Source organism: Patagioenas fasciata, chromosome 36, assembly GCF_037038585.1.
Source record: "Patagioenas fasciata isolate bPatFas1 chromosome 36, bPatFas1.hap1, whole genome shotgun sequence".
Lineage (NCBI taxonomy): Eukaryota > Metazoa > Chordata > Aves > Columbiformes > Columbidae > Patagioenas > Patagioenas fasciata.
In genome coordinates this window covers 2424357-2451446 of record NC_092555.1, presented here as the reverse complement: position 1 = coordinate 2451446, position 27090 = coordinate 2424357, and the positions used below count along the sequence as shown (strand labels likewise).

The 27090-nt window shown below is 64.0% G+C and overlaps 2 protein-coding genes across 5 annotated transcripts; one reads left to right on the top strand and one right to left on the bottom strand.

Moving 5' to 3' along the window:
- Positions 1-611: 611 nt before the first annotated feature.
- Positions 612-26512, bottom strand: CFP (complement factor properdin). 4 transcript variants are annotated; one of them, XM_071801218.1, is made up of 13 exons: positions 26472-26512; positions 23018-23135; positions 15578-15812; positions 13680-13915; positions 12615-12782; positions 10370-10529; positions 9191-9363; positions 7831-8016; positions 6858-7031; positions 4745-4948; positions 3500-3611; positions 1764-1915; positions 612-725 (listed from the first exon to the last, which is right to left on the bottom strand). In XM_071801218.1, the coding sequence occupies exons 5-13, from the start codon at positions 12664-12666 to the stop codon at positions 718-720; spliced, it is 1221 nt and encodes a 406-aa protein (XP_071657319.1). In that variant the 5' UTR covers positions 12667-12782; positions 13680-13915; positions 15578-15812; positions 23018-23135; positions 26472-26512; the 3' UTR covers positions 612-717. The 4 variants fall into 4 exon arrangements, with proteins under 4 accessions (XP_071657319.1, XP_071657316.1, XP_071657318.1 ...); XM_071801215.1 differs by lacking the exon at positions 26472-26512 and having other exon boundaries at positions 23018-23313; XM_071801217.1 differs by lacking the exon at positions 26472-26512 and having other exon boundaries at positions 13680-13906; positions 23018-23313.
- Positions 13708-21890, top strand: LOC136115780 (acrosin-like). Its single transcript, XM_071801193.1, has 6 exons — positions 13708-13741; positions 13828-13921; positions 15594-15797; positions 17135-17400; positions 20036-20181; positions 21508-21890. Exons 1-6 carry the CDS (start codon positions 13708-13710, stop codon positions 21847-21849), a joined length of 1086 nt encoding a protein of 361 aa, XP_071657294.1. The 3' UTR covers positions 21850-21890.
- Positions 26513-27090: the final 578 nt, after the last annotated feature.

Sequence of the window (27090 nt, the reverse complement as noted above, 5' to 3'; positions counted from 1 at the left end):
CGAGAGCCCTCCCCCCCATTAGGGGACCCAGGCGTTCGGGAGTCCCCCCCCCTCCCCCAAAAGGGGACCCAGGCGTCCGAGATCCCCCCCGCAAGGGACCCAGGCATCCGGGATCCCCCCATTAGGGGACCCAGGCGTCCGGGGATCCCCCTTTCCCCATAAGGGACCCAGGCGTCCGAGACCCCCATTAGGGGACCCAGGCGTCCGGGAACTGCCCCCCCACCCCATTAGGGGACCCAGGCGTTCGGGAGATCCCCTCCCCCTCCAGAGGACCCAGGCGTCCGGGGATTCCCCCCCCAAAAAGGGACCCAGGCGTCCGGGGATTCCCCACCCCCCACAAGGGACCCAGGCGTCCGGGAGTCCCCCCCCAACAAAGGACCCAGGCGTCCGGGAGTTCCCCCCCCCCACAAGGGACCCAGGCGTCCGGGAGTCCCCCCCCGACAAGGGACCCAGGCGTCCGGGAGTTCCCCCCCCTCCAGAGGACCCAGGCGTCCGGGGATTCCCCCCCCACAAGGGACCCAGGCGTCCGGGAGTTCCCCCCCCCACAAGGGACCCAGGCGTCCGGGAGATCCCCCCCCCTCCCACAAGGGACCCAGGCGTCCGGGGCCGCAGGAGCTGCCGGGTGTTTATTGGGGGGGGGGGGTGGGGTCAAGAGGCTTTTGGGGACAATTCAGGCGCTTTTGGGCTCCGCGGGGCTCTCGTGACGTCACCGGAAGCTCAGTCCTCTGTGGGGGGAGGGGACGGGATCAATAGGGGACCCAGGCGTCCGGGGAATCTCCCTGCTCCTCAGAAGGGACCCAGGCGTCCGGGCCCCCCCCTTCTCCAAGGGACCCAGGCGTCCGGGGAATCCCCCTCTCCCCACTAAGGGACCCAGGCGTCCGGGCCCCCCTGCCTCCAAGGGACCCAGGCATCCGGGATCCCCCTACAAGGGACCCAGGCGTCCGGGCCTGACCGAGCCTCCAAGGGACCCAGGCGTCCGGGACCCCCCACAAGGGACCCAGGTGTCCGAGACACCCCCTGCAAGGGACCCAGGCGTCCGGTCCCCCTGCCCTTCCAAGGGACCCAGGCGTCCGGGACCCCCCATTAGGGGACCCAGGCATCCGAGGACCCCCATCCCACCCAGGGGTTCCACCCCTCCCGAGGGGACCCAGGCATCCGGGACCCCCCATTAGGGGACCCAGGCATCCGCCCCCCACCCCACCCCGGGGACCCAGGCGTCCGGGACACCCCCACCTACTCCAAGGGACCCAGGCGTCCGGGGAATCCCCCTCTCCCCACAAGGGACCCAGATGTCTGGGACCCCCCCACAAGGGACCCAGGCGTCCGGGCCACCACCCCGCAAGGGACCCAGGCATCCGGGCCTGACCCCACCTCCAAGGGACCCAGGCGTCCGGGCTCCCCCTCTCCCCACAAGGGACCCAGGCGTTCAAGATCCCCCCATTAGGGGACCCAGGCATCCGGGAGCTCCCCTTCTCCCCATTAAGGGACCCAGGGGTCCGGGCCCCCCCCACAATGGACCCAGGCATCCGGGCTCCCCACAGGGGACCCAGGCGTTCGAGACCGCCCCCCATTAGGGGACCCAGGCATCCGGGAGTTTCCCTCCCCCCCGATCAGGGGACCCAGGCATCCGGGAGCTCCCCTTCTCCCCACAAGGGACCCAGGCGTCCGAGACCCCCATTAGGGGACCCAGGCGTCCGGGCCCCCCCACAAGGGACCCAGGCGTCCGGGCCACGCCCCCCAAGGGACCCAGGCGTCCTGCGCACCGTGGGGCGCGGGGCAGGGCCGCACGTTCAGACAGGGCCGCGTCTCCTCCAGGCGCAGCCTCTGGCCGTCCAGCAGGGGGCAGCGCGGGCGCGGGACCCCCCAGAACGACACATTGACCGGGACCGAGGAGCTGACGGGGGTCACCGTGGGGCTGTGGGGGGCGGGAGGTGTCACCCCAGACCCATAGACCCCATAGACCCACCATTGAACCCATAGACCCACCATTGACCCCATTGATCCCCATTGACCCCATAGACCCACCATTGAACCCATAGACCCACCATTGACCCCATTGATCCCCATTGACCCCATAGACTCTCATAGACCCACCATGGATCCCACAGACCCCCATTGACCCCATAGACTCTCATAGACCCACCATGGATCCCACAGACCCCCATTGACCCCATAGACCCCACAGACCCACCATTGACCCCATAGACCCTCCATTGACCCCATAGACCCCACAGACCCACCATTGACCCCATAGACTCCCATTGATCCCATAGATCCCCACTGACCCCACAGACCCATCATTGATCCCATAGACCCCATTGATCCCCACTGACCCCATTGACCCACCGTTGACCCTATAGACCCCATAGACCCCCCATTGACCCCATAGACCCCACTAACCCCATAGACCCCCCACTGACACCATAGACCCCCCATTGACCCCATAAACCCCCCATTGGCCCCATAGCCCCCCATTGACCTCATAGACTGCCATTGACACCACAGACCCACCATTGACCCCATAGACCCCCCATTGGCCCCATAGCCCCCCATTGACCTCATAGACTGCCATTGACCCCACAGACCCACCATTGACACCATAGACCCACCATTGACCTCATAGACCCCCCTTGACCCCACAGACCCACCATTGACCCCATAGACCCACCATTGACCCCATAGACCCCCCCATTGGCCCCATAGCCCCCCATTGACCTCATAGACCGCCATTGACCCCACAGACCCACCATTGACCCCATTGACTCTATAGATCCCCATTGATCTCATAGACCCACCATTGACCCCATAGACCCCATTGATCCCACAGACCCCCCCCAGAACGACACATTGACGGGGACCGAGGAGCTGACGGGGGTCACCGTGGGGCTGCGGGGGGCGGGAGGAGTCACTCCAGACCCATAGACCCCATAGACCCCATAGATCCCATAGATCCCCACAGACCCACCACTGACCCCATAGACCACACAGACCCACCATTGACCCTATAGACCCACCATTGACTCCATAGACCCCCATAGACCTACCACTGACCCCATAGATCCCCATTGACTCCATAGACCCCCATTAACCCCATAGACCCCCATTGACCCCACAGACCCCCACTGACCCCATAGAGCCACCATTGACCCCACAGACCCCCATAGATCCCCATTGACCCACCACTGAACCCATAGACCCCATAGACCCACCATTGGCCCCATAGACCCCCGTTGACCCCACAGAGCCCCCACTGACCCCGCAGACCCCCATTGACCCCATAGGCCCCCATTGACCCCACAGACCCACTACTGAGCCCACAGATCCCCTATTGACCCTATAGACCCCATTGACCCCACAGATCCCCATTGACCCTCTAGACCCCCCACTGACCTATAAATCCCCACTGACCCCATATTCTCCCCATTGACCCCATAGACCCCCCATAGACCCCACAGCCCCCCGATTGACCCCATAGCCCCCCCATTGACCCCATACGTACGGGTAGTTGGGGTGCATGGGCCGGCACTCTCTGACGCGGCTCCGTGTGGGGCTGGCCCCACATGGGGGGGTGCAGAGACCCCAGGGGCTCCAGTCTGACCAGTTCCCTGATACTGGGGGCACAGGCGGCCTGACCTATAGGGCTCTGGACACCCTATAGGGCGGGGGGTGTGGGGTGCCTATGGGGGGGGTATGGCGCCCTATGGGGTGGCTATGGGGTGCTATAGGGCTCCATAGGGCACTACGGGCAGCTATGGGGTGTATGGGGTCAACGGAGGTCTATGGGGTCAATGGGGGTTGATGGCATCAATGGGGGGTCTATGGGGTCAATTGGGAAATATGGGGTCAATGGGGGGGCTATGGGGTCAATGGGGGTCTATGGGAGGACTATGGGGTACTATAGGGTCAATGGGGGGACTATGGGATCAATGGGGGGTCTATGGGGTCAATGGTGGGTCTATGGGGTCAATGGGGGGTCTATGGGGTCAACGGGGGGTCTATGGGGTGAACAGGGATCTATGGGGTCATTGGGGATCTGTGGAGGGTCTATGGGGTCAACGTGGATCTGTGGGGTCAATGGGGATCTATGGGATCAATGGGGTGTCTATGGGGTCAGTGGGGATCTATGCGGTCAGTGGCGGGGTCTATGGGGTCTATGAGGGATCTATAGGGTCAATGGCATCTATGGGGTCAGTGGGGGTCTATGGGGTCAGTGGGGGGACTATGGGGTCAATGGGGGGACTATGGGGTCAATTGGGGACTATGGGGCCAATGGGGGTCTATGGGGTCAATGGGGGGACTATGGGGTCAATGGTGATCTATGGGATCAATGCGGAGTATATGGGGTCAATGGGGATCTATGGGGTCAATGGGGTGACTATGGGGTCAATGGGGTGTCTATGGGGTCAGTGGGGGTTCTATGGGGTCAATGGGGTGACTATGGGGTCAATGGGGTGTCTATGGGGTCAGTGGGGGTTCTATGGGGTCAATGGGGGGTCTATGGGGTCAATGCGGATGTATGGGGTCAATGGGGGGACTATGGGGTCAATGGGGATCTATGGGGTCCATGGGGATCAATGGGGTCAATGGGTGGCCAACAGGCATCTGTAGGGTCAATGAGGGCTCTATAGGGCAGCTATGGGGCCCCATAGGGCAGCTCTGGCTCAGTTATGGGGTAGCTACAGGGGTTCCATAGGGCTCCATCGGGCTCCATGGGGCAGCTCTAGGGCGCTATGGGGCGACTCACGCAGACAGTGGTGCACGTTGTAACAGGCCCGGACCTGGAAGGCTCCGTCCCCCGGCGCCGTGGGGCAGGGGGGTCCCCCTGGCGAGCGCCCCTCGCAGGCCCGGGAGCGGCGCTGCTGCCCCACAAGTGGGCGGCAGCTCAGGGGCTCCCCCTGGGGGCGGGAACAGGGGGACCAGGGGGCCCACGCGCCCCACTCGGGGAGGGCTGTGGGGCAGGGGAAAGGGTGGGGTTATGGGGCAGGGCGTCATGGCGGGGCCTATGGGGTCAATGGGGGTCTATGGGGTCAATGAGGGGTCTATGGATCCCCCACTGAACCCATAGAACCCCCATTGACCCCACAGAACCCAACTGACCCCATAACCCCCACTGACTCCACTGACCCCCATTGACCCCATAACCCCCACTGACCCCACAGTCCCCCCATTGACCCCAAAGAACCCCACTGACCCCATATACTCCCCATTGATCCCACAAGACCCCCATTGGCCCCATAGAGCCCGCACTGACCCCATTGACCCCATAGACCCCCCCACTGACCCCATCGACCCACATTGACCCCATAGACCCCCCATTGACCCCATTGACCCCCATTGACCCTATAGTACCCCAAAGACCCCCCATTGAACTCATAGACCCCCCGTTGACCCCATAGACCCCACCGACCCCATAGACCCACCATTGACCCCATAGTCCCCCCACAGACCCCATAGACCCACCATAGATCCCCATAGACCCCATAGATCCCCATTGACCCCATAGACCCGCCATTGACCCCATAGACCCGCCATTGACCCCATAGTCCCACCATTGACCCCATAGACCCCCATAGACCCCAAAGACCCCCCATTGACCCCATAGACAGACACCCATAGACCCCCATAGACCCCATTGACCCCACAGACCCCCCATTGACTCTATAGTACCCCATAGTCCCCAATTGACCCCATAGACCCCCCACTGATCCCATAGACCCCCATAGACCCCACTGACCCATCGACCCCACTGACCCCATCGACCTCCATAGACCCCACTGACCCCATCGACACCCATTGACCCCATTGACACCCCATTGGCCCCATAGACCCCTATTGACCCCATAGACCCCCACTGACCCCACAGACCCCCCATTGACCCCATAGATCCCCATTGACCCCACAGACCCCACTGACCCCATAGTACCCCCACTGACCCTATAGACCCCCATAGACCCCAGTTGACCCCATAGACCCCCATAGACCCCATGGACCCCCACAGACCCCATCAACCCCCATTGACCCCACAGACCCCCCGTTGACCCCCACTGACCCTATTGACCCCATAGAGCCCCACTGACCCCACAGACCCCCCCATTGACCCCCACTGACCCCATCGACCCCCATTGACCCCATCGACACCCCATAGATGCCCATTGACCCCCATTGACCCCACAGACCCCCATTGACCCTCATTGACCCCATAGACCCCATTGACCCCACAGACCCCCATTGACCCCACAGACCCCCATTGACCCTCATTGACCCCATAGACCCCATTGACCCCACAGACCCCCAGTGACCCCACAGACCCCCATTGACCCCCATTAACCCTCATTGACCCCACAGACCCCCCACTGACCCCATTGACCCCATAGACCCCCACTGACCCCACAGACCCCCCATTGACCCCCATTGACCCCATAGACCCCCCACTGACCCCATTGACCCCCATTGACCCCACCGACACCCCATTGGCCCCATAGACCCCACCCCCATTGACCCCACAGACCCCCATTGACCCTCATTGACCCCACAGACCCCCCATTGACCCCATAGACCCCCCACTGACCCCATCGACCCCCATTGACCCCACCGACACCCCATTGGCCCCATAGACCCCACCCCCATTGACCCCACAGACCCCCATTGACCCTCATTGACCCCACAGACCCCCCATTGACCCCATAGACCCCCCACTGACCCCATCGACCCCCATTGACCCCATCGACACCCCATTGGCCCCATAGACCCCACCCCCATTGACCCCACAGACCCCCATTGACCCCCATTGACTCTCATTGACCCCATTGACCCCAAGTCCAACCCGCGGCCCCGCCCCCGCAAGCCCCGCCCCTCACCTGGACACGCCCCCCGGGGGCCGCACACCGACTTCCGGGTGTCGTTGCCGGGGCAACCGCGGCCGCCGTACCTCGGGGGCGGGGCGTCGCAGGCGCGCCGGAGCGTGACCACGCCCAGCCCGCACGTCACCGCGCACGGCACCGCCTCCGACCACGCCCCCCAGGCGCCGTCCTCTGCGGGGAGGGGGGGCGGGGTCAGCGCGGGACACGCCCTCCCGGATGCCTGGGTCCCCTTGCCCGAACTCCTGGGTCCCTGAACTCCTGGGTTCCCCCCCATTCTGTGACCTCCCGAACTCCTTGGTCCCTCCCGAACTCCTGGGTCCCCCCCATCCTGTGTCCTCCCGAACTCCTGGGTCCTTCCCGCACTCCTGGGTCCCCGCACTCCTGGGTTCCCCCCGCACTCCTGGGTCCTCCCGAACTCCTGGGTGCCCCCTGAACTCCTGGGTCCCCCCTACTCCTGGGTCCCTCCCGAACTCCTGGGTCCCCCTGCACTCCTGGGTCCCTTCTGAACTCCTGGGTCCCTCCCGCACTCCTGGGTCCCCCCCACATTCCTGGGTCCCCGCACTCCTGGGTTCCCCCCGAACTCCTGGGTCCTCCCGCACTCCTGGGTCCCCCAAAGTCCTGTGTCCCCCACACTCCTGGGTCCCTCCTGAACTCCTGGGTCCCTCCCGCACTCCTGGGTCCCTCCCGAACTCCTGGGTCCCCCCCATCCTGTGTCCTCCCGAACTCCTGGGTTCCCTCCGCACTCCTGGGTCCCCCCCACTCTGGGTCCCCCCACTCCTGGGTCCCCCCTGAACTCCTGAGTCCCCCAAAGTCCTGTGTCCCCTGCACTCCTGGGTCCCTCCCGCACTCCTGGGTCCCTGAACTCCTGGGTTCCCCCCGCACTCCTGGGTCCTCCCGCACTCCTGGGTCCCCCTGCACTCCTGGGTCCTCCCGCACTCCTGGGTCCCTTGGGGCACTCCTGGGTCCTCACGGGGACACGGCGGCAGCTCCGTGCACGTTTCGCTCTGGGTCGCGTTCCCTTCGCACTCGGGTCCCGACGGCTCCGGTTCCGGCCAATCACAGCGCCGGCTGCGGCTCCGCCCCGCCCTTGGCCCCGCCCCCTGGCACGTGGCCGCACACGGCCCCCAGGGGCCCCACGTGCTCCAAACCCCGCCCACTGGGAGGAGGAAAGGGGAGGGGCTGAGATTGGCCCCGCCTCCCCATCCTCCCTCACACCTCCCCATGAATTAGGCCCCGAACTCCTGGGTCCCTCCCGAACTCCTGGGTTCCCCCTGAACTCCTGGGTCCCCCCGTGAATTCATGTCCCCCTGTCCCCCTGTCCCCCAGTCCCCATGTCCCTATGTCCCCATGTCCCCTGTCCCCATATCCCCATGTCCCCTGTCCCCATGTCCCTATGTCCCCATGTCCCCTGTCCCCCTGTCCCCACATCCCCCTGTCCCCATGTCCCCTGTCCCCATGTCCCTATGTCCCCTGTCCCCATGTCCCTATGTCCCCATGTCCCCATGTCCCCTGTCCCCATGTCCCTATGTCCCCTGTCCCCATGTCCCCATGTCCCCATGTCCCCTGTCCCCATGTCCCTATGTCCCCATGTCCCCTGTCCCCATGTCCCCATATCCCCATGTCCCATGTCCCCCTGTCCCCATATCCCCCTGTCACCCTGTCCCCATGTCCCTATGTCCCCATGTCCCCTGTCCCCCTGTCCCCATATCCCCCTGTCCCCATATCCCCCTGTCCCCATGTCCCCTGTCCCCATATCCCCTGTCCCCATGTCCCCATATCCCCATGTCCCCTGTCCCCATGTCCCTATGTCCTCATGACCCCTGTCCCCCTGTCCCCATATCCCCCTGTCCCCTGTCCCCCTGTCCCCATATCCCCCTGTCCCCATATCCCCATGTCCCCTGTCCCCATGTCCCCCTGTCCCCATGTCCCCTGTCCCCATATCCCCATATCCCCCTGTCCCCCTGTCCCCATATCCCCCTGTCCCATGTCCCCCTGTCCCCATGTCCCCCTGTCCCCCTGTCCCCCTGTCCCCATATCCCCCTGTCCCCAGTCCCCCTGTCCCCTGTCCCCCTGTCCCCATATCCCCCTGTCCCCATATCCCCCTGTCCCCATGTCCCCATATCCCCTGTCCCCCTGTCCCCATATCCCCATATCCCCTGTCCCCCTGTCCCCATATCCCCTGTCCCCATGTCCCCCTGTCCCCTTGTCCCCTGTCCCCATATCCCCATATCCCCCTGTCCCCATATCCCCCTGTCCCATGTCCCCCTGTCCCCATGTCCCCCTGTCCCCATATCCCCCTGTCCCCATGTCCCCATATCCCCATGTCCCACCTGCACAAGGGGTCATTTCACACACCCTCAGCTGCCACTCCCGGGTGTCCTCGTTGTCCCCGTTGTCCCCGTTGTCCCCCCGGGGGCTTCGTCTCCGGCCCCGTCTCTGGGTCCCCTCCCCACAGGTGACGGAGCAGTCACCCCACGGACCCCAAGGGCCCCACGTGTCCTGCCTGGGACAGGGACAGCGGGGTCACCTGGGGCCACCTGGGGCCACCTGGTGTCACCTGGGGTCACCTCAGGTCACCATGGGTCACCATGAGGTGACCCGCGGTCACCTGTGATCACCATAGCACATGTGGGGTCACCTGGGGACACCAGGGTCACTTGGGTCATCTGGGGTCACCTAAGGTCACCATGGGGCACTGGGGTCACTTGGGTTCCCAGGGTCATCTAGGGTCACCATGGATCACATGGGGGTCACCATAGGTCACATGAGGTCACCCGGGGGTCGCTTGGGTTACCAGGGTCACATGGGGTCATCTGGGGTCACATGGGGACACTGGGGCCACCTGGGTCATCTGGGAACACTGGGGTCACCGGGGTCACCTGGGGGGCACCATAGGTCACATGGGGTCACCTGGGGACACAGGGGCACCCTCGGACATTGGGGTCACCCGGGGTCATCTGGGGTCACCTCAGGTCACCTGGTGGGGGTTGTGGTGGCATCCAGGGAGGGGCGTGGCTTCCGGGAGGGGGCGTGGCTTCAGGGAGGGGGTGTGGCTTCCAGGGACAAGGGGCGTGACTTCCAGGGAGGGGCGTGGCTTCTGGAGGGGTCGTGGCTTCCAACAAGGGGCGTGGCTCCCGGGAGGGGGCGTGGCTTTCAAGGAGAGGGGGTGTGGCTTCCATGGAGGGGGCGTGGCTTCCAGGGACAAGGGCGTGGCTTCCGGGGTGTGTGGCTATCAGGAAGGGGCGTGGCTTCTGGAGGGGGCGTGGCTTCCATCAAGGGGCGTGGGTTCCAGGAGGGGGTGTGGCTTCCAATGAGAGGGGGTGTGGCTTCCATGGAGGGGGCGTGGCTTCCAGGGACAAGGGGCGTGACTTCCAGGGAGGGGGGTGTGGCTGTCAGGGAGGGGCGTGCCTTCTGGAGGGGGCGTGGCTTCCAGCAAGGGGCGTGGCTTCTGGGAAGGCCCTGGCTTTGGGGAGGGGGCGTGGCTTCCGGGGAGGGGGGCGTGGTCTGACCGGCAGGGGATGCAGAGGCCGAGTGGGCGGAGCCTGTATCCGTAGGCGGGGTTGAGGCAGCAATCGGCCAATGGGACGCGTTCGTCTCCCAGGGATTCGGCGCAGGCTCCGCCCCTGCCGGGCTCGGCCAATGGGGTGAAGCACCAGATGGGCGGGGAGGCTGAAAGGGGGTGGGGTCAAAAATAGGGGGCGGGGTCAAAACAAGGTGGGGAGGGGTCAAGGGGGTGGAGCCAATACAGTGATCTCAGTTCATCCCAGTCCCTCCCAGTTCATCCCAGTCCAACCCAGTCCATCCCAGTCCCTCCCAGTCCATCCCAGTTGACCCCAATGCTCCCAGCCCATCCCAGTTCAACCCAGTTCATCCCAGTTAATCCCAATGCTCCCAGTCCATCCCAGTCCCTCCCAGTCCCTCCCAGTCCATCCCAGTTCAACTCAGTCCATCCCAGTCCATCCCAGTTCACCCCAATGCTCCCAGTCCATCCCAGTTCAACCCAGTCCCTCCCAGTTCAACCCAGTCCATCCCAGTTCATCCCAGTCCCTCCCAGTTCAACCCAGTCCATCCCAGTTCATCCCAGCCCATCCCAGTTCAACCCAGTATTCCCCCAGTGTTCCCAATGCTCCCAGTTCATCCCAGTCCCTCCCAGTATCCCCCCAGTGCCCTCCCAGTAACCTCCCAGTCTCTCCCAGTTCATCCCAGTCTCTCCCAGTTCATCCCAGTATCCCCTCAGTGCTCCCAGTTCACCCCAGTTCATCCCAGTATCACCCCAGTGCCCTCCCAGTATCCTCCCAGTCTCTCCCAGTTCATCCCAGTATCCCCCCAGTGTTCCCAGTAACCTCCCAGTTCTCTCAGTGCCCCCCAGTAACCTCCCAGTGCTCCCAATACCCTCCCAGTGCTCCCAGTTCACCCCAGTTCATCCCAGTGTTCCCAGTAACGTCCCAGTCTCTCTCAGTGCTCCCAGTCTCTCCCAGTTCATCCCAGTATCCCCCCAGTGCTCCCAGTGTTCCCAGTCATCCCAGTGCTCCCAGTATCCTCCCAGTGTTCCGAGTATCACCCCAGTGTTCCCAGTAACCTCCCAGCCTCTCCCATTTCATCCCAGTATCCCCCCAGTGCTCCCAGTTCATCCCCATGCTCCCAGTGTTCCCAGTTCACCCCAGTTCATCCCAGTGTTCCCAGTAACCTCCCAATCTCTTCCAGTGTCCCCAGTCCACCCCAGTCCCTCCCAGTCCCCCTCAGTCCCCCCCAGTCCATCCCAGTCCCTCCCAGTCCATCCCAGTCCCTCCCAGTCCCCCCAGTCCCTCCAAGTCCCTCCCAGTCCCTCCCAGTCCCTCCCAGTCCATCCCAGTCCCCCCAGTCCCTCCCAGTCCATTCCAGTCCCCCCCAGTCCCTCCCAGTCCCTCCCAGTCCCTCCAGTCCATCCCAGTCCCCCCCAGTTCCTCCCAGTCTCTCCCAGTCCATCCCAGTCCCCCCAGTCCATTCCAGTCCCCCCCAGTCCCTCCCAGTCCCTCCAGTCCCTCCCAGTCCATTCCAGTCCCCCCAGTCCCTCCCAGTCCCTCCCAGTCCATCCCAGTCCCCCCAGGCCCCCCCAGTCCCTCCAGTCCATCCCAGTCCCTCCCAGTCCCCCCAGTCCCTCCCAGTCCATCCCAGTCCCTCCCAGTCCCCCCAGTCCCTCCAAGTCCCTCCCAGTCCCCCCCAGTCCCTCCCAGTCCATCCCAGTCCCTCCCAGTCCCCCCAGTCACTCCCAGTCCATCCCAGTCCCTCCCAGTCCCCCCAGTCCCTCCAAGTCCCTCCCAGTCCCCCCCAGTCCCTCCCAGTCCATCCCAGTCCCTCCCAGTCCCCCCAGTCACTCCCAGTCCATCCCAGTCCCTCCCAGTCCCCCCAGTCCCTCCAAGTCCCTCCCAGTCCCCCCCAGTCCATCCCAGTCCCCCCCAGTCCATCCCAGTCCCTCCAGTCCCTCCCAGTCCCTCCCAGTCCCTCCCAGTCCCTCCCAGTCCATCCCAGTCCCCCCCAGTCATCCTCCCAGTTCCCCCCAGTCCATCCCAGTTCATCCCAGTCCCCCCCAGTCCATCCCAGTCCCCCCCAGTCATCCTCCCAGTCCCCCCAGTCCCTCCCAGTCCCTCCCAGTCCCCCCCAGTCCATCCCAGTCCCCCCCAGTCCATCCCAGTCCCCCCCAGTCATCCTCCCAGTCCCCCCCAGTCCCTCCCAGTCCCCCCAGTCCATCCCAGTCCCTCCCAGTTCCCCCAGTACCGTTGGTCCCGCTCAGGACCCACAGCAGCACCAGCAGCCCCATGGGCTCCATCCCCTCCCCCACCCCCGGATGCCTGGGTCCCTCGGGGATAAGGGGAAGTGGGGGAGGGGGGGGGGAAACCCCACCCACAGGAAAAAGGGACCCAGGAGTTCGGGTGGCTCCTTCCCCTAAAAAAAGGAACCCAGGAGTTCGGGGGTGGTTTCTCAACCCCCCCCACCTGCAAAAACGGACCCAGGCGTTCGGGAGGGACCCAGGAGTGCCCCAAGGGACCCAGGAGTGCCCCAAGGGACCCAGGAGTTCGGGGGGACCCAGGAGTTCTGAGGGACCCAGGAGTTCAGGAGAGGGCCCCAGGTGTCTGGGAGACCCCCAAAAAAGGGACCCAGGCATCCGGGAAAGGGACCCAGGCATCCGGGAGACCCCCCAAAAAGGGACTCAGGTGTCCAGGAGAGGGACCCAGGAGTTCGGGAGAGGGGACCCAGGAGTCCGGGAGGGGGACCCAGGAGTTCGGGAAAGGGACCCAGGAGTCCGGGAGGGGGACCCAGGAGTTTGGGAAAGGGACCCAGGAGTTCGGGAGAGGGACCCAGGTGTCCGGGACACCCCAAAAAAAGGGACCCAGGAGTTCATGAAAGGGACCCAGGAGTTCATTAAATGGACCCAGGAGTTCGGGAGAGGGGACCCAGGAGTTCGGGAGAGGGGACCCAGGAGTTCAGGAGACCCCCAAAAAAGGGACCCAGGTGTCTGGGAAAGGGACCCAGGAGTTCAGGAGAGGGGACCCAGGAGTTTGGGAAAGGGACCCAGGAGTTCGGGAAAGGGACCCAGGAGTTCGGGAGAGGGACCCAGGAGTTCAGGAGGGACCCAGGAGTTCGGGAAAAGGGCCCCAGGAGTTCAGGACAGGGGACCCAGGCGTCCAGGAGACCCCCAATAAAGGGACCCAGGCGTCCGGGACAGGGACCCAGGCGTCCGGGACAGACCTCTGAGCTCCCTCCCACCCCTGCCATTGATCCTATTGGGGTGTCCCCCCCCGTCCCCCCAATGGAACCCCCCGCCCCCCCCCCAGCACCCACTTTTCCAGCGCCCGGAACCTTGGTCTCTATGACATTGGGCACGGAACCGGGGGCACCCAGGGGTGCTGGTGCAGAACCGGGGACACCCAGGGGTGCTGGTGCAGAACCGGGGACACCCAGGGGTGCTGGTGCGGGTGCTGGTGCTGAGCGGACCCCCCCGTGCTGGGCGCCATGAACCGGTTGCTTCTGCTCCTGCTGCTGGGCGCCTGCTGGCCCGCCCAGGGCAACTGGGACGGCTGCGGGTGAGGGACCCAGGAGTGCCCCGAGGGACCCGGGAGTGCCCCAAGGGACTTGGGAGCGTGGGAGGGACCCAGGAGTGCCCCAAGGGACCCAGAAGTGCCCCAAGGGACCTGGGAGCGCCCCAAGACACCCAGGAGTGCGGGAGGGACCCAGGAGTGCCCCGAGGGACCCAGGTGCATGGGAGGGACCCAGGAGTGCCCCAAGGGACGCAGGGGTGTGGGAGGGACCCAGGAGTGCCCCAAGGGACACAGGGGTGTGGGAGGGACCCAGGAGTGCCCCAAGGGACCTGGGAGTGCCCCAAGGGACCAAGGAGTTTGGGAGGGACCCAGGAGTGCCCCAAGGGACCCAGGAGTGGCCCAAGGGACACAGGGGTGTGGGAGGGACCCAGGAGTGCCCCAAGGGACCTGGGAGTGCCCCAAGGGACCAAGGAGTTTGGGAGGGACCCAGGAGTGCCCCAAGGGACCCAGGAGTGGCCCAAGGGACACAGGGGTGTGGGAGGGACCCAGGAGTGCCCCGAGGGACCTGGGAGCACCCCAAGAGACCCAGGAGTGCGGGAGGGACCCAGGAGTTCAGGAGGGACCCAGGAGTGCCCCGAGGGACCCAGGTGCATGGGAGGGACCCAGGAGTGCCCCAAGGGACGCAGGGGTGTGGGAGGGACCCAGGAGTGCCCCAAGGGACCCAGGAGTGCCCCAAGGGACACAGGGGTGTGGGAGGGACCCAGGAGTACCCCAACGGACCCAGGAGTGCAGGAGGGACCCAGGAGTGCCCCGAGGGACCCAGGAGTGCCCCAAGGGACACAGGGTTGTGGGAGGGACCCAGGAGTGCCCCAAGGGACACAGGGTTGTGGGAGGGACCCAGGAGTGCCCCGAGGGACCCAGGAGTGCCCCAAGGGACACAGGGGTGTGGGAGGGACCCAGGAGTGCCCCAAGGGACCCAGGAGTGGCCCAAGGGACACAGGGGTGTGGGAGGGACCCAGGAGTGCCCCAAGGGACCCAGGAGTGCCTCGAGGGACCCAGGAGTGCCCCAAGGGACCAAGGAGTTCAGGAGCGACCCAGGAGTGAAGAAGGGACCCAGGAGTGCCCCAAGGGACACAGGAATTCAGGAGGGACCCAGGAGTTCGGGAGGGACCCGGGAGTTTGGGAGGGACCCAGGAGTTCATGAAAGGGGACCCAGGAGTCCGGGAAAGGGGACCCAGGAGTTCAGGGGGGACCCAGGAATTAAGGAGGGACCCAGGAGTGCGGGAGGAAGCCAAGAGTTTGGGAAAGGGACCCAGGAGTGCCCCAAGGGACCCAGGAGTTCGAGAGCGACTCGGGAGTTCAGGAGGGACCCAGGAGTTTGGGGAGGGACCCAGGAGTGCCCCAAGTGACCCAGGAGGTTGGGAGGGACTCAGGAGTTCGGGAAAGGGACTCAGGAATTCGAGAAGGACCCAGGAGTGCCCCAAGGGACCCAGGAGTTCGGGAGGGACTCAGGAGTTCAGGAGGGACCCTGGGATTCAGGAGGGACCCAGGAGTACCCCAAGGGACCCAGGAGTTCAGGGGGAACCCAGGAGTGCCGCAAGTGACCCAGGAGGTCGGGAGGGACCCAGGAGTGCCCCAAGGGACCCAGGAGTTCGGGAGGGTCCCAGGAGTCCCCATCAACCAATCACCGGCGCCTCTCACCATCTCCCCCTGGCAGGACCTGCGGGCAGCGCCCCCTGGCGTCGCACTACGGCTGGTCACGTGTGGTGGGCGGGGTCTCCGCCCAAGCGGGGGCGTGGCCGTGGATCGTCAGCATCCAGGACCCGTGGAGCGAGGGCACGGGCCACGTGTGCGGGGGGTCGCTCATCACCTCCCAGTGGGTGCTCACGGCCGCCCACTGCTTCGTGAACGTGGACCCCAGGTAGGGGGCTCAGCCCTGGGCAGTATTTGGATGGGAGACCTTACAGATACAGCCATAGCACCCTGGTCTGGGAAGCTAAGCAGGGTCTGCCCTGGTCAGTGCTTGGATGGGAGACCTTACATATACAGCCATAGCACCCTGGTCTGGGAAGCTAAGCAGGGTCGGCCCCGGTCAGCGCTTGGATGGGAGACCTTATAGATACAGCCATAGCACCATGATCTGGGAAGCTAAGCAGGGTCGGCCCCGGTCAGCGCTTGGATGGGAGACCTTATAGATACAGCCATAGCACCCTGGTCTGGGAAGCTAAGCAGGGTCTGCCCTGGTCAGCACTTGGACGGGAGACCATGAAGGCCAATGGGACCTGGGGTGGGTTATGAGGGTGGTCAGTGGGTCATTGGGTTTAGTTCGGTTACTATCAGGATATACTTGGGGAACATATATATATGTGTATATATATACAGCCATAGCACCCTGATCTGGGAAGCTAAGCAGGGTCCACCCCGGTCAGTGCTTGGATGGGAGACCTTACAGATACAGCCATAGCACCCTGAGAGCACCCAGTGTCAGTGGATCTGGGAAGCTAAGCAGGGTCTGCCCTGGTCAGTACTTGGATGGGAGACCTTACATAGACAGCCATAGCACCCTGATCTGGGAAGCTAAGCAGGGTCGGCCCGGTCGGTGCTTGGATGGGAGACCATGAAGGCCAATGGGACCTGGTGTGGGTTATAAGTGTGGTCAGTGGGTCATTGGGTTTAGTACGGATACTATAAGGATATACTTGGGGAGCTCATATATATATATATATATATATATATATATATATATATATATATAATACATACAGCCATAGCACCATGATCTGGGAAGCTAAGCAGGGTCCACCCTGGTCAGCACTTGGATGGGAGACCTTACATATACAGCCATAGAACCCTGATCCGGGAAGCTAAGCAGGGTCGGCCCCGGTCAGCGCTTGGATGGGAGACCTTACATAGACAGCCATAGCACCCTGATGTGGGAAGCTAAGCAGGGTCGGCCCCGGTCAGCGCTTGGATGGGAGACCTTACATAGACAGCCATAGCACCCTGGTCTGGGAAGCTAAGCAGGGTCTGCCCTGGTCAGCACTTGGATGGGAGACCTTACATATACAGCCATAGCACCCTGGTCTGGGAAGCTAAGCAGGGTCGGCCCTGGTCAGCGCTTGGATGGGAGACCTTACATAGACAGCCATAGCACCCTGGTCTGGGAAGCTAAGCAGGGTCGACCCCGGTCAGCGCTTGGATGGGAGACCCCTCACCCCAAAGTGCTGCCTTACGAGGTCCTCTTGTCCCCATCCCCAGCGACATCCCCACGTGGCGCGTGGTCCTGGGGGCCACCAACTTGGCCTACCCGGGCTACCAGGCGCAGGTGCGGCAGGTGAGACGCCTGCTGGTCCACGAGCGCTACGAAAACGTGTCGCAGCGCAACGACATCGCCCTGCTGGAGCTGGACCAGCCCGTGCACTGCGACTACTACGTGCAGCTGGCCTGCGTGGCCGACCCGGGGGTCAGGGTGGCCGAGCTGGGGCCCTGCTATGTCAGTGGATGGGGGGCCACTGAGGCTCGAGGTGAGGTGGCCCCCTCCCTTTTCCCTGAACTCCGGGGTCCCTTGGGGCACTCCTGGGTCCCTCCAACCTGCTGGGGCTCTCCTGAACTCCTGGGTCCCCCATCCCGAACTCCTGGGTCCCCCGACCTCCTGGGTCTCCCCTGTACGCCTGGGTCCCTCCCAAACTCCCGGGTCCCCCCTCCTGACCTCCTGGGTCCCTCTCCCGACCTCCTGGGTCCCTTGGGGCACTCCTGGGTCCCTCCCCACCTCCTGGGTCCCTCTCCCAACCTCCTGGGTCCCTTGGGGCACTCCTGGGTCCCTCCCCACCTCCTGGGTCCCCTTTCCCAAACCCCTGGGTCCCCCCTGAACTCCTGGGTCCCTTGGGGCACTCCTGGGTCCCTTGGGGCACTCCTGGGTCCCACCCAACCTCCTGGGTCCCTCTCCCAAACTCCAGGGTCCCTCCCGAACTACTGGGTCCCTCCTTAATTCCTGGGTCCCTTCTTCCGAACTCCTGGGTCCCTCCCAAACTCCTGGGTCCCTTACCCGAACTCCTGGGTCCCTCCTTAATTCCTGGGTCCCCCCTGAACTCCTGGGTCCCTCCCCACCTCCTGGGTCCCTCTCCCGAACTCCTGGGTCCCTTGGGGCACTCCTGGGTCCCTCCCGACCTCCTGGGTCCCTTTCCCAAACCCCTGGGTCCCTCCTGAACTCCTGGGTCCCTCCCAAACTCCTTGGTCCCTTTCCTGACCTCCTGGCTCCCTTATCCGAACTCCTGGGTCCCTTACCCGATCTCCTGGGTCCCTTACCCGATCTCCTGGGTCCCCCCTGAACTCCTGGGTCCCGCCCGAACTCCCGGGTCCCTCTCCCGAACTCCTGGGTCCCTCTCCCGAACTCCTGGGTCCCTCCCGAACTCCTGGGTCCCTTCTTCCGAACTCCTGGGTCCCTTCCGAACTCCTGGGTCCCTTACCCGAACTCCTGGGTCCCTCCTTAATTCCTGGGTCCCCCCGCACTCCTGGGTCCCTCCCGAACTCCTGGGTCCCCCCTGAACTCCTAGCTCCCTTGGGGCACTCCTGGGTCCCTCCCGACCTCCTGGGTCCCTCCCGAACTCCTGGATCCCTCTCCCAACCTCCTGGGTCCCGTGGGGCACTCCTGGGTCCCTCCCCACCTCCTGGGTCCCCTTTCCCAAACCCCGGGGTCCCTCCCGAACTCCTGGGTCCCTTACCCGAACTCCTGGGTCCCTCCTTAATTCCTGGGTCCCCCCTGAACTCCTGGGTCCCTTGGGGCACTCCTGTGTCCCTTGGGGCACTCCTGGGTCCCTCCCGACCTCCTGGGTCCCCTTTCCCAAACTCCTGGGTCCCTCTCTCGAACTCCTGGGTCCCTCCCGACCTCCTTGGTCCCTCCTTGACTCCTGGGTCCCCCCTGAACTCCTGGGTCCCCCCTGAACTCCTAGCTCCCTTGGGGCACTCCTGTGTCCCTTGGGGCACTCCTGGGTCCCTCCCGACCTCCTGGGTCCCCTCTCCCGAACTCCTGGGTCCCTCCTTAATTCCTGGGTCCCCCCTGAACTCCTGGGTCCCCCCTGAACTCCTGGGTCCCTTGGGGCACTCCTGGGTCCCTCCCGACCTCCTGGGTCCCTCCCCAATCTCCTGGGTCCCTCCCCACCTCCTGGGTCCCCTTTCCCAAACCCCTGGGTCCCTCCTGAACTCCTGGGTCCCTCCCAAACTCCTTGGTCCCTTTCCCGACCTCCTGGTTCCCTTATCCGAACTCCTGGGTCCCTCCCGAACTCCTGGGTCCCTTACCCGATCTCCTGGGTCCCCCCTGAACTCCTGGGTCCCGCCCGAACTCCCGGGTCCCTCTCCCGAACTCCTGGGTCCCTCCCGAACTCCTGGGTCCCTTCTTCCGAACTCCTGGGTCCCTTCTTCCAAACTCCTGGGTCCCTTACCCGAACTCCTGGGTCCCTCCTTAATTCCTGGGTCCCCCCGCACTCCTGGGTCCCTCCCGAACTCCTGGGTCCCCCCTGAACTCCTAGCTCCCTTGGGGCACTCCTGGGTCCCTCCCGACCTCCTGGGTCCCTCCCCACCTCCTGGGTCCCTCTCCCAACCTCCTGGGTCCCTTGGGGCACTCCTGGGTCCCTCCCCACCTCCTGGGTCCCCTTTCCCAAACCCCTGGGTCCCCCCTGAACTCCTGGGTCCCTTGGGGCACTCCTGGGTCCCTTGGGGCACTCCTGGGTCCCACCCAACCTCCTGGGTCCCTCTCCCAAACTCCAGGGTCCCTCCCGAACTCCTGGGTCCCTTACCCGAACTCTTGGGTCCCTCCTTAATTCCTGGGTCCCCCCGCACTCCTGGGTCCCTCCCGAACTCCTGGGTCCCCCCTAAACTCCTAGCTCCCTTGGGGCACTCCTGTGTCCCTTGGGGCACTCCTGGGTCCCTCCCCACCTCCTGGGTCCCCTCTCCCAAACTCCTGGGTCCCTCTCTCGAACTCCTGGGTCCCTCCCGACCTCCTTGGTCCCTCCTTGACTCCTGGGTCCCTCCCGAACTCCTGGGTCCCCCCTAAACTCCTAGCTCCCTTGGGGCACTCCTGTGTCCCTTGGGGCACTCCTGGGTCCCTTGGGGCACTCCTGGGTCCCTCCCGACCTCCTGGGTCCCCTCTCCCGTGTTCCGCAGCCTCGGGGTCCACGCCCATCCTGCAGGAGGCGCAGGTGCAGCTGATCGACGTGCAGCGCTGCAACAGCACCATGTGGTACCGGGGGGCCGTGCACCCCCACAACCTCTGCGCCGGGTACCCCGAGGGGGGCATCGACACCTGCCAGGTAGGGGACCCAGGAGTGCCCCAAGGGACCCGGGAGTGCCCCAAGGGACCCGGGAGTTCGGGAAAGGGACCCAGGAGTGCCCCAAGGGACGCAGGAGATCGGGAGAGGGACCCAGGAGTTTGGGAGGGACCCAGGAGTTTGGGAGGGACCCAGGAGTGCCCCAAGGGACCCGGGAGTTCGGGAGGGACCCAGGAGTGCCCCAAGGGACACAGGAGATCGGGAGAGGGACCCAGGAGTTTGGGAGGGACCCAGGAGTGCCCCAAGGGACCCGGGAGTGCCCCAAGGGACCCGGGAGTTCGGGAGGGACCCAGGAGTGCCCCAAGGGACACAGGAGATCGGGAGAGGGACCCAGGAGTTTGGGAGGGACCCAGGAGTGCCCCAAGGGACCCGGGAGTGCCCCAAGGGACGCAGGAGATCGGGAGAGGGACCCAGGAGTTTGGGAGGGACCCAGGAGTTTGGGAGGGACCCAGGAGTGCCCCAAGGGACCCAGGAGTTTGAGAGGGACCCAGGAGTGCTCCAAGGGACCCGGGAGTTCGGGAGGGACCCAGGAGTTTGGGAGGGACCCAGGAGTGCCCCAAGGGACGCAGGAGATCGGGAGAGGGACCCAGGAGTTTGGGAGGGACCCAGGAGTGCCCCAAGGGACGCAGAAGTTCAGGAAAGGGACCCAGGAGTTCAGGAGAGGGGACCCAGGAGTTTGGGAGAGGGGACCCAGGAATTCGAGAGGGACCCAGGAGTGCCCCAAGGGACCCAGGAGTTCAGAAGAGGGGACCCAGGAATTTGGGAGGGACCCAGGAGTGCCCCAAGGGACCCAGGAGTTCGGGAATGGGGACCTAGGGGTGCCAGGTAGGGGGTGCAGGGGTGGGTTGGGAATGGTGGGGTATGGGGGGGAGAGAACAGGGAGACGGGACCCAGGAGTTCGGGAGGGACCCAGGAGTGCCCCAAGGGACCAAGGAGTTCGGGAGGGACCCAGGAGTACCCCAAGGGACGCAGGAGATCGGGAGAGGGACCCAGGAGTTTGGGAGGGACCCAGGAGTTCGGGAGGGACCCAGGAGTGCCCCAAGGGACCTAGGAGTTCGGGAGGGAGCCAGGAGTACCCCAAGGGACCTAGGAGTTCGGGAGGGACCCAGGAGTGCCCCAAGGGACCTAGGAGTTCAGGAGGGACCCAGGAGTGCCCCTAAGGACCCAGGAATTCAGGAGGGACCCAGGCGTGCCCCGAGGGACCCAGGAGTTCAGGAGGGACCCAGGAGTGCCCCAATGCTTCCAGAAGCTCAGGAAAGGGACCCAGGCATTGGGGAGCACTAACCCCCCCCCCTCCTTGCTCCCCAGGGTGACAGCGGTGGCCCCCTGGTTTGCGAATCCCCCCACGGCTCCTACTATTGGCTGGTGGGGGTGACGAGTTGGGGTCGGGGCTGCGCCAGAGCCAGGAGACCCGGGATCTACACCTCGACCCAGCACTTCTACTCCTGGATCCTGCGGCAGATGCGGCTGCCCCCCCGGGCCGGCCCCACCGGCCCCACGGCCACGCCATGGAGCCCCCCGCCCAGCACCCCCTGGCTCTATGGGGAGCAATCCGGAGCGGGCTCGGCGTCGTTTCCACTGCGGAAGGCGCTGGAGCTGCTCCGGGGGCTGCAGGACCTGCTGCAGGGGCTGGGGGGTAACAAGGAATGAGCGGGGCGGGGGGGGCGTGCAGCCCAATTAATGCTGGTGTTAATGAGCGCTGGGAATAAATGGGGTCGTTCTCGCATTGTGCTCGTCTTGCTTGGGAGTTTGGGAGGGACCCAGGAGTGCCCCAAGGGACCCAGGAGTTCGGGGAAGGGATTATAGTGGGGGACCCAGGAGTTCGGGAGGGACCCAGGAGTTCGGGAGAGGAGATTATAGTGGGGGACCCAGGACTTCAGAAGGGACCCAGGAGTGCCCCAAGGGACCCAGGACTTCGGGGAAGGGATTACAGTGGGGGACCCAGGAGTTTGGGAGGGACCCAGGAGTGCCCCAAAGGACCCAGGAGTTCGGGGAAGGGATTATAGTGGGGGACCCAGGAGTTCGGGAGGGACCCAGGAGTGCCCCAAGGGACCCAGGAGTTCGGGGAAGGGATTACAGTGGGGGACCCAGGAGTGCCCCAAAGGACCCAGGAGTTCGGGGAAGGGATTATAGTGGGGGACCCAGGAGTTTGGGAGGGACCCAGGAGTGCCCCAAGGGACCCAGGAGTTCGGGGAAGGGATTATAGTGGGGGACCCAGGAGTTCGAGAGGGACCCAGGAGTGCCCCAAGGGACCCAGGAGTTCGGGGAAGGGATTACAGTGGGGGACCCAGGAGTGCCCCAAAGGACCCAGGAGTTCGGGGAAGGGATTATAGTGGGGGACCCAGGAGTTTGGGAGGGACCCAGGAGTGCCCCAAGGGACCCAGGAGTTCGGGGAAGGGATTATAGTGGGGGACCCAGGAGTTCGGGAGGGACCCAGGAGTTCGGGGAAGGGATTATAGTGGGGGACCCAGGAGTTCAGGAGGGACCCAGGAGTGCCCCAAGGGACCCAGGAGTTCGGGGAAGGGATTATAGTGGGGGACCCAGGAGTTCAGGAGGGACCCAGGAGTGCCCCAAGGGACCCAGGAGTTCGGGGAAGGGATTATAGTGGGGGACCCAGGAGTTTGGGAGGGACCCAGGAGTTCGGGGAAGGGATTATAGTGGGGGACCCAGGAGTTTGGGAGGGACCCAGGAGTGCCCCAAGGGACCCAGGAGTTCGGGGAAGGGGTTACAGTGGGGGACCCAGGAGTTCAGAAGGGACCCAGGAGTTCCCCAAGGGACCCAGGTGTGCCCAAGGGACCCAGGCGTCCGGCATCCCCACCTCCCCCCAGCACTTCTCCCCCTGGCTCTATGGGGAGCAATCCGGAGCGGGCTCGGCGTCGTTTCCACTGCGGAAGGCGCTGGAGCTGCTCCGGGGGCTGCAGGACCTGCTGCAGGGGCTGGGGGGTAACAAGGAATGAGCGGGGCGGGGGGGCGTGCAGCCCAATTAATGCTGGTGTTAATGAGCGCTGGGAATAAATGGGGTCGTTCTCGCATTGTGCTCGTCTTGCTTGGGAGTTTGGGAGGGACCCAGGAGTGCCCCAAGGGACCCAGGAGTTCGGGAACGGACTCAGGAGTTCGGGAGGGACCCAGGAGTGCCCCAAGGGACCCAGGAGTTCGGGGAAGGGATTATAGTGGGGGACCCAGGAGTTTGGGAGGGACCCAGGAGTTTGGGAGGGACCCAGGAGTGCCCCAAGGAACCCAGGAGTTCGGGGAAGGGATTACAGTGGGGGACCCAGGACTTCAGAAGGGACCCAGGAGTGCCCCAAGGGACCCAGGAGTTCAGGAACGGACTCAGGAGTTCGGGGAAGGGATTACAGCGAGGGACCCAGGAGTTCGGGAGGGACCCAGGAGTGCCCCTTGGGGACCCAGGAGTGCCCCATGGATCCCTATAATTGCCACTTGGGGACCCAGGAGTGCCCCATAGATCCCCATAATTGCCACTTGGGGACTCAGGAGTGCCCCTTGGGGACCCAGGAGTGCCCCCATAGATCCCCATAATTGCCACTTGGGGACTCAGGAGTGCCCCTTGGGGACCCAGGAGTGCCCCATAGATCCCCATAATTGCCACTTGGGGACCCAGGAGTGCCCCATAGATCCCCATAATTGCCACTTGGGGACCCAGGAGTGCCCCTTGGGGACCCAGGAGTGCCCCATAGATCCCCATAATTGCCACTTGGGGACCCAGGAGTGCCCCATAGATCCCCATAATTGCCACTTGGGGACACAGGAGTGCCCCAGAGGGACCCAGGAGTGCCCCATAGATCCCCATAATTGCCACTTGGGGACCCAGGAGTGCCCCATAGATCCCCATAATTGCCACTTGGGGACCCAGGAGTGCCCCAGAGGGACCCAGGAGTGCCCCATAGATCCCCATAATTGCCACTTGGGGACCCAGGAGTGCCCCATAGATCCCCATAATTGCCATTTGGGGACACAGGAGTGCCCCAGAGGGACCCAGGAGTGCCCCATAGGGACCCAGGAGTGCCCCATATATCCCCATAATTGCCACTTGGGGACCCAGGAGTGCCCCATAGATCCTCATAATTGCCACTTGGGGACCCAGGAGTGCCCCAGAGGGACCCAGGAGTGCCCCATAGATCCCCATAATTGCCACTTGGGGACCCAGGAGTGCCCCATTGATCCCCATAATTGCCACTTGGGGACACAGGAGTGCCCCAGAGGGACCCAGGAGTGCCCCATAGATCGTCATAATTGCCACTTGGGGACCCAGGAGTGCCCCAGAGGGACCCAGGAGTGCCCCATAGATCCCCATAATTGCCACTTGGGGACCCAGGAGTGCCCCATAGATCCCCCAAAATGCCCCTTAGGGACCCAGGACTGCCCCTTGGGGACCCAGGAGTGCCCCATAGATCGTCATAATTGCCACTTGGGGACCCAGGAGTTCCCCAGAGGGACCCAGGAGTGCCCCATAGATCCCCATAATTGCCACTTAGAGACCCAGGAGTGCCCCATAGATCCCCATAATTGCCACTTGGGGACTCAGGAATGCCCCATAGATCCCCCAAAATGCCCCTTAGGGACCCAGGAGTGCCCCTTGGGGACCCAGAGGTGCCTCATAGATCCCTATAATTGCCACTTGGGGACCCAGGAGTGCCCCATAGATCCCCATAATTGCCACTTGGGGACCCAGGAGTGCCCCATAGATCCCCCAAAATGCCCCTTAGGGACCCAGGAGTGCCCCTTGGGGACCCAGGAGTGCCCCATAGATCCCTATAATTGCCACTTGGAGACCCAGGAGTGCCCCATAGATCCCCATAATTGCCACTTGGGGACTCAGGAGTGCCCCTTGGGGACCCAGGAGTGCCCCATAGATCCCCATAATTGCCACTTGGGGACCCAGGAGTGCCCCATAGATCCCCATAATTGCCACTTGGGGACACAGGAGTGCCCCTTGGGGACCCAGGAGTGCCCCATAGATCCCCATAATTGCCACTTGGGGACCCAGGAGTGCCCCATAGATCCCCATAATTGCCACTTGGGGACACAGGAGTGCCCCATAGATCCCCCAAAATGCCCCTTAGGGACCCAGGAGTGCCCCTTGGGGACCCAGGAGTGCCCCATAGATCCCTATAATTGCCACTTGGGGACTCAGGAGTGCCCCTTGGGGACCCAGGAGTGCCCCATAGATCCCCATAATTGCCACTTGGGGACCCAGGAGTGCCCCATAGATCCCCATAATTGCCACTTGGGGACACAGGAGTGCCCCAGAGGGACCCAGGAGTGCCCCATAGATCCCCATAATTGCCACTTGGGGACTCAGGAGTGCCCCTTGGGGACCCAGGAGTGCCCCATAGATCCCCATAATTGCCACTTGGGGACCCAGGAGTGCCCCATAGATCCCCATAATTGCCACTTGGGGACACAGGAGTGCCCCAGAGGGACCCAGGAGTGCCCCATAGATCCCCATAATTGCCACTTGGGGACACAGGAGTGCCCCATAGATCCCCCAAAATGCCCCTTAGGGACCCAGGAGTGCCCCACGGGGATCCAGGAGTGCCCCATAGATCCCCATAATTGCCACTTGGGGACCCAGGAGTTCCCCAGAGGGACCCAGGAGTGCCCCATAGATCCCCATAATTGCCACTTGGGGACCCAGGAGTGCCCCATAGATCCCCATAATTGCCACTTAGGGACCCAGGAGTGCCCCACGGGGACCCAGGAGTGCCCCATAGATCCCCATAATTGCCACTTAGAGACCCAGGAGTGCCCCATAGATCCCCATAATTGCCACTTGGGGACTCAGGAGTGCCCCATAGACCCCCCAAAATGCCCCTTAGGGACCCAGGAGTGCCCCATAGATCGCCATAATTGCCACTTGGGGACCCAGGAGTGCCCCACGGGGACCCCAAGAATACTCCAGAGGGACCCAGGAGTGCCCCAGAGGGACCCAGGAGTGCCCCACAGATCCCCAAAAACGTGTCTTAGGGACCCAGGAGTGCCCCAGAGGGACCCAGGAATGCCCCATAGATCCCCAAAAATGCCCCTTGTGGACCCAAGAGTGCCCCTTGGGGACCCAGGAGTGTCCCTTGGGGACCCAGGAGTGCCCCAAACCGACCCCAAATATACAACAGAGGGACCCTGGAGTGCCCCAGAGGGACCCCAAAAATACAACAGAGGGACCCAGGAATGCCCCTTGGGGACCCAGGAATGCCCCAGAGGGACCCAGGAGTTCGGGAGGACCCCAAACCCTCAACCCCCATAGAGCCACATACGTTACTCATAGTGCCCTATAGACACTCGGTCCTTCCCGAACTCCTGGGTCCCTTGGGGCACTCCTGGGTCCCTCCCGAACTCCTGGGTCCCTTCCGAACTCCTGGGTCCCTTCCCGAACTCGCGGATCCCTCCCGAACTCCTTGGTCCCTCAGGGCACTCCTGGGTCCCTCCCGCACTCCTGGGTCCCCCCCCCCCCGTCCTTCCCCTCCCCCCCTTGCCCTTGTGCAGCTGTTCCCACAATCCCATGGGGCACAGAGTAAGGGGGGGGTAAGGGGAGAGGGGGGAGGGGGGGCAGTGGTAAGGGGGGGGGGGACCCAGGAGTGCCCCTTGGGGACCCAGGAATGCCCCATAGATCCCCATAATTGCCACTTAGGGACCCAGGAGTGCCCCAGAAGGACCCAGGAATGCCCCATAGATCCCCATAATTGCCACTTGGGGGACCCAGGAATGCCCCAGAAGGACCTCAGATATAAAACAGAGGGACCCAGGAGTGCCCCAGAGGGACCTCAAATATACAACAGAGGGACCCAGGAGTGCCCCATAGATCCCCATAATTGCCACTTAGGGACCCAGGAATGCCCCAGAGGGACCCAGGAGTTCGGGAGGACCCCAAACCCT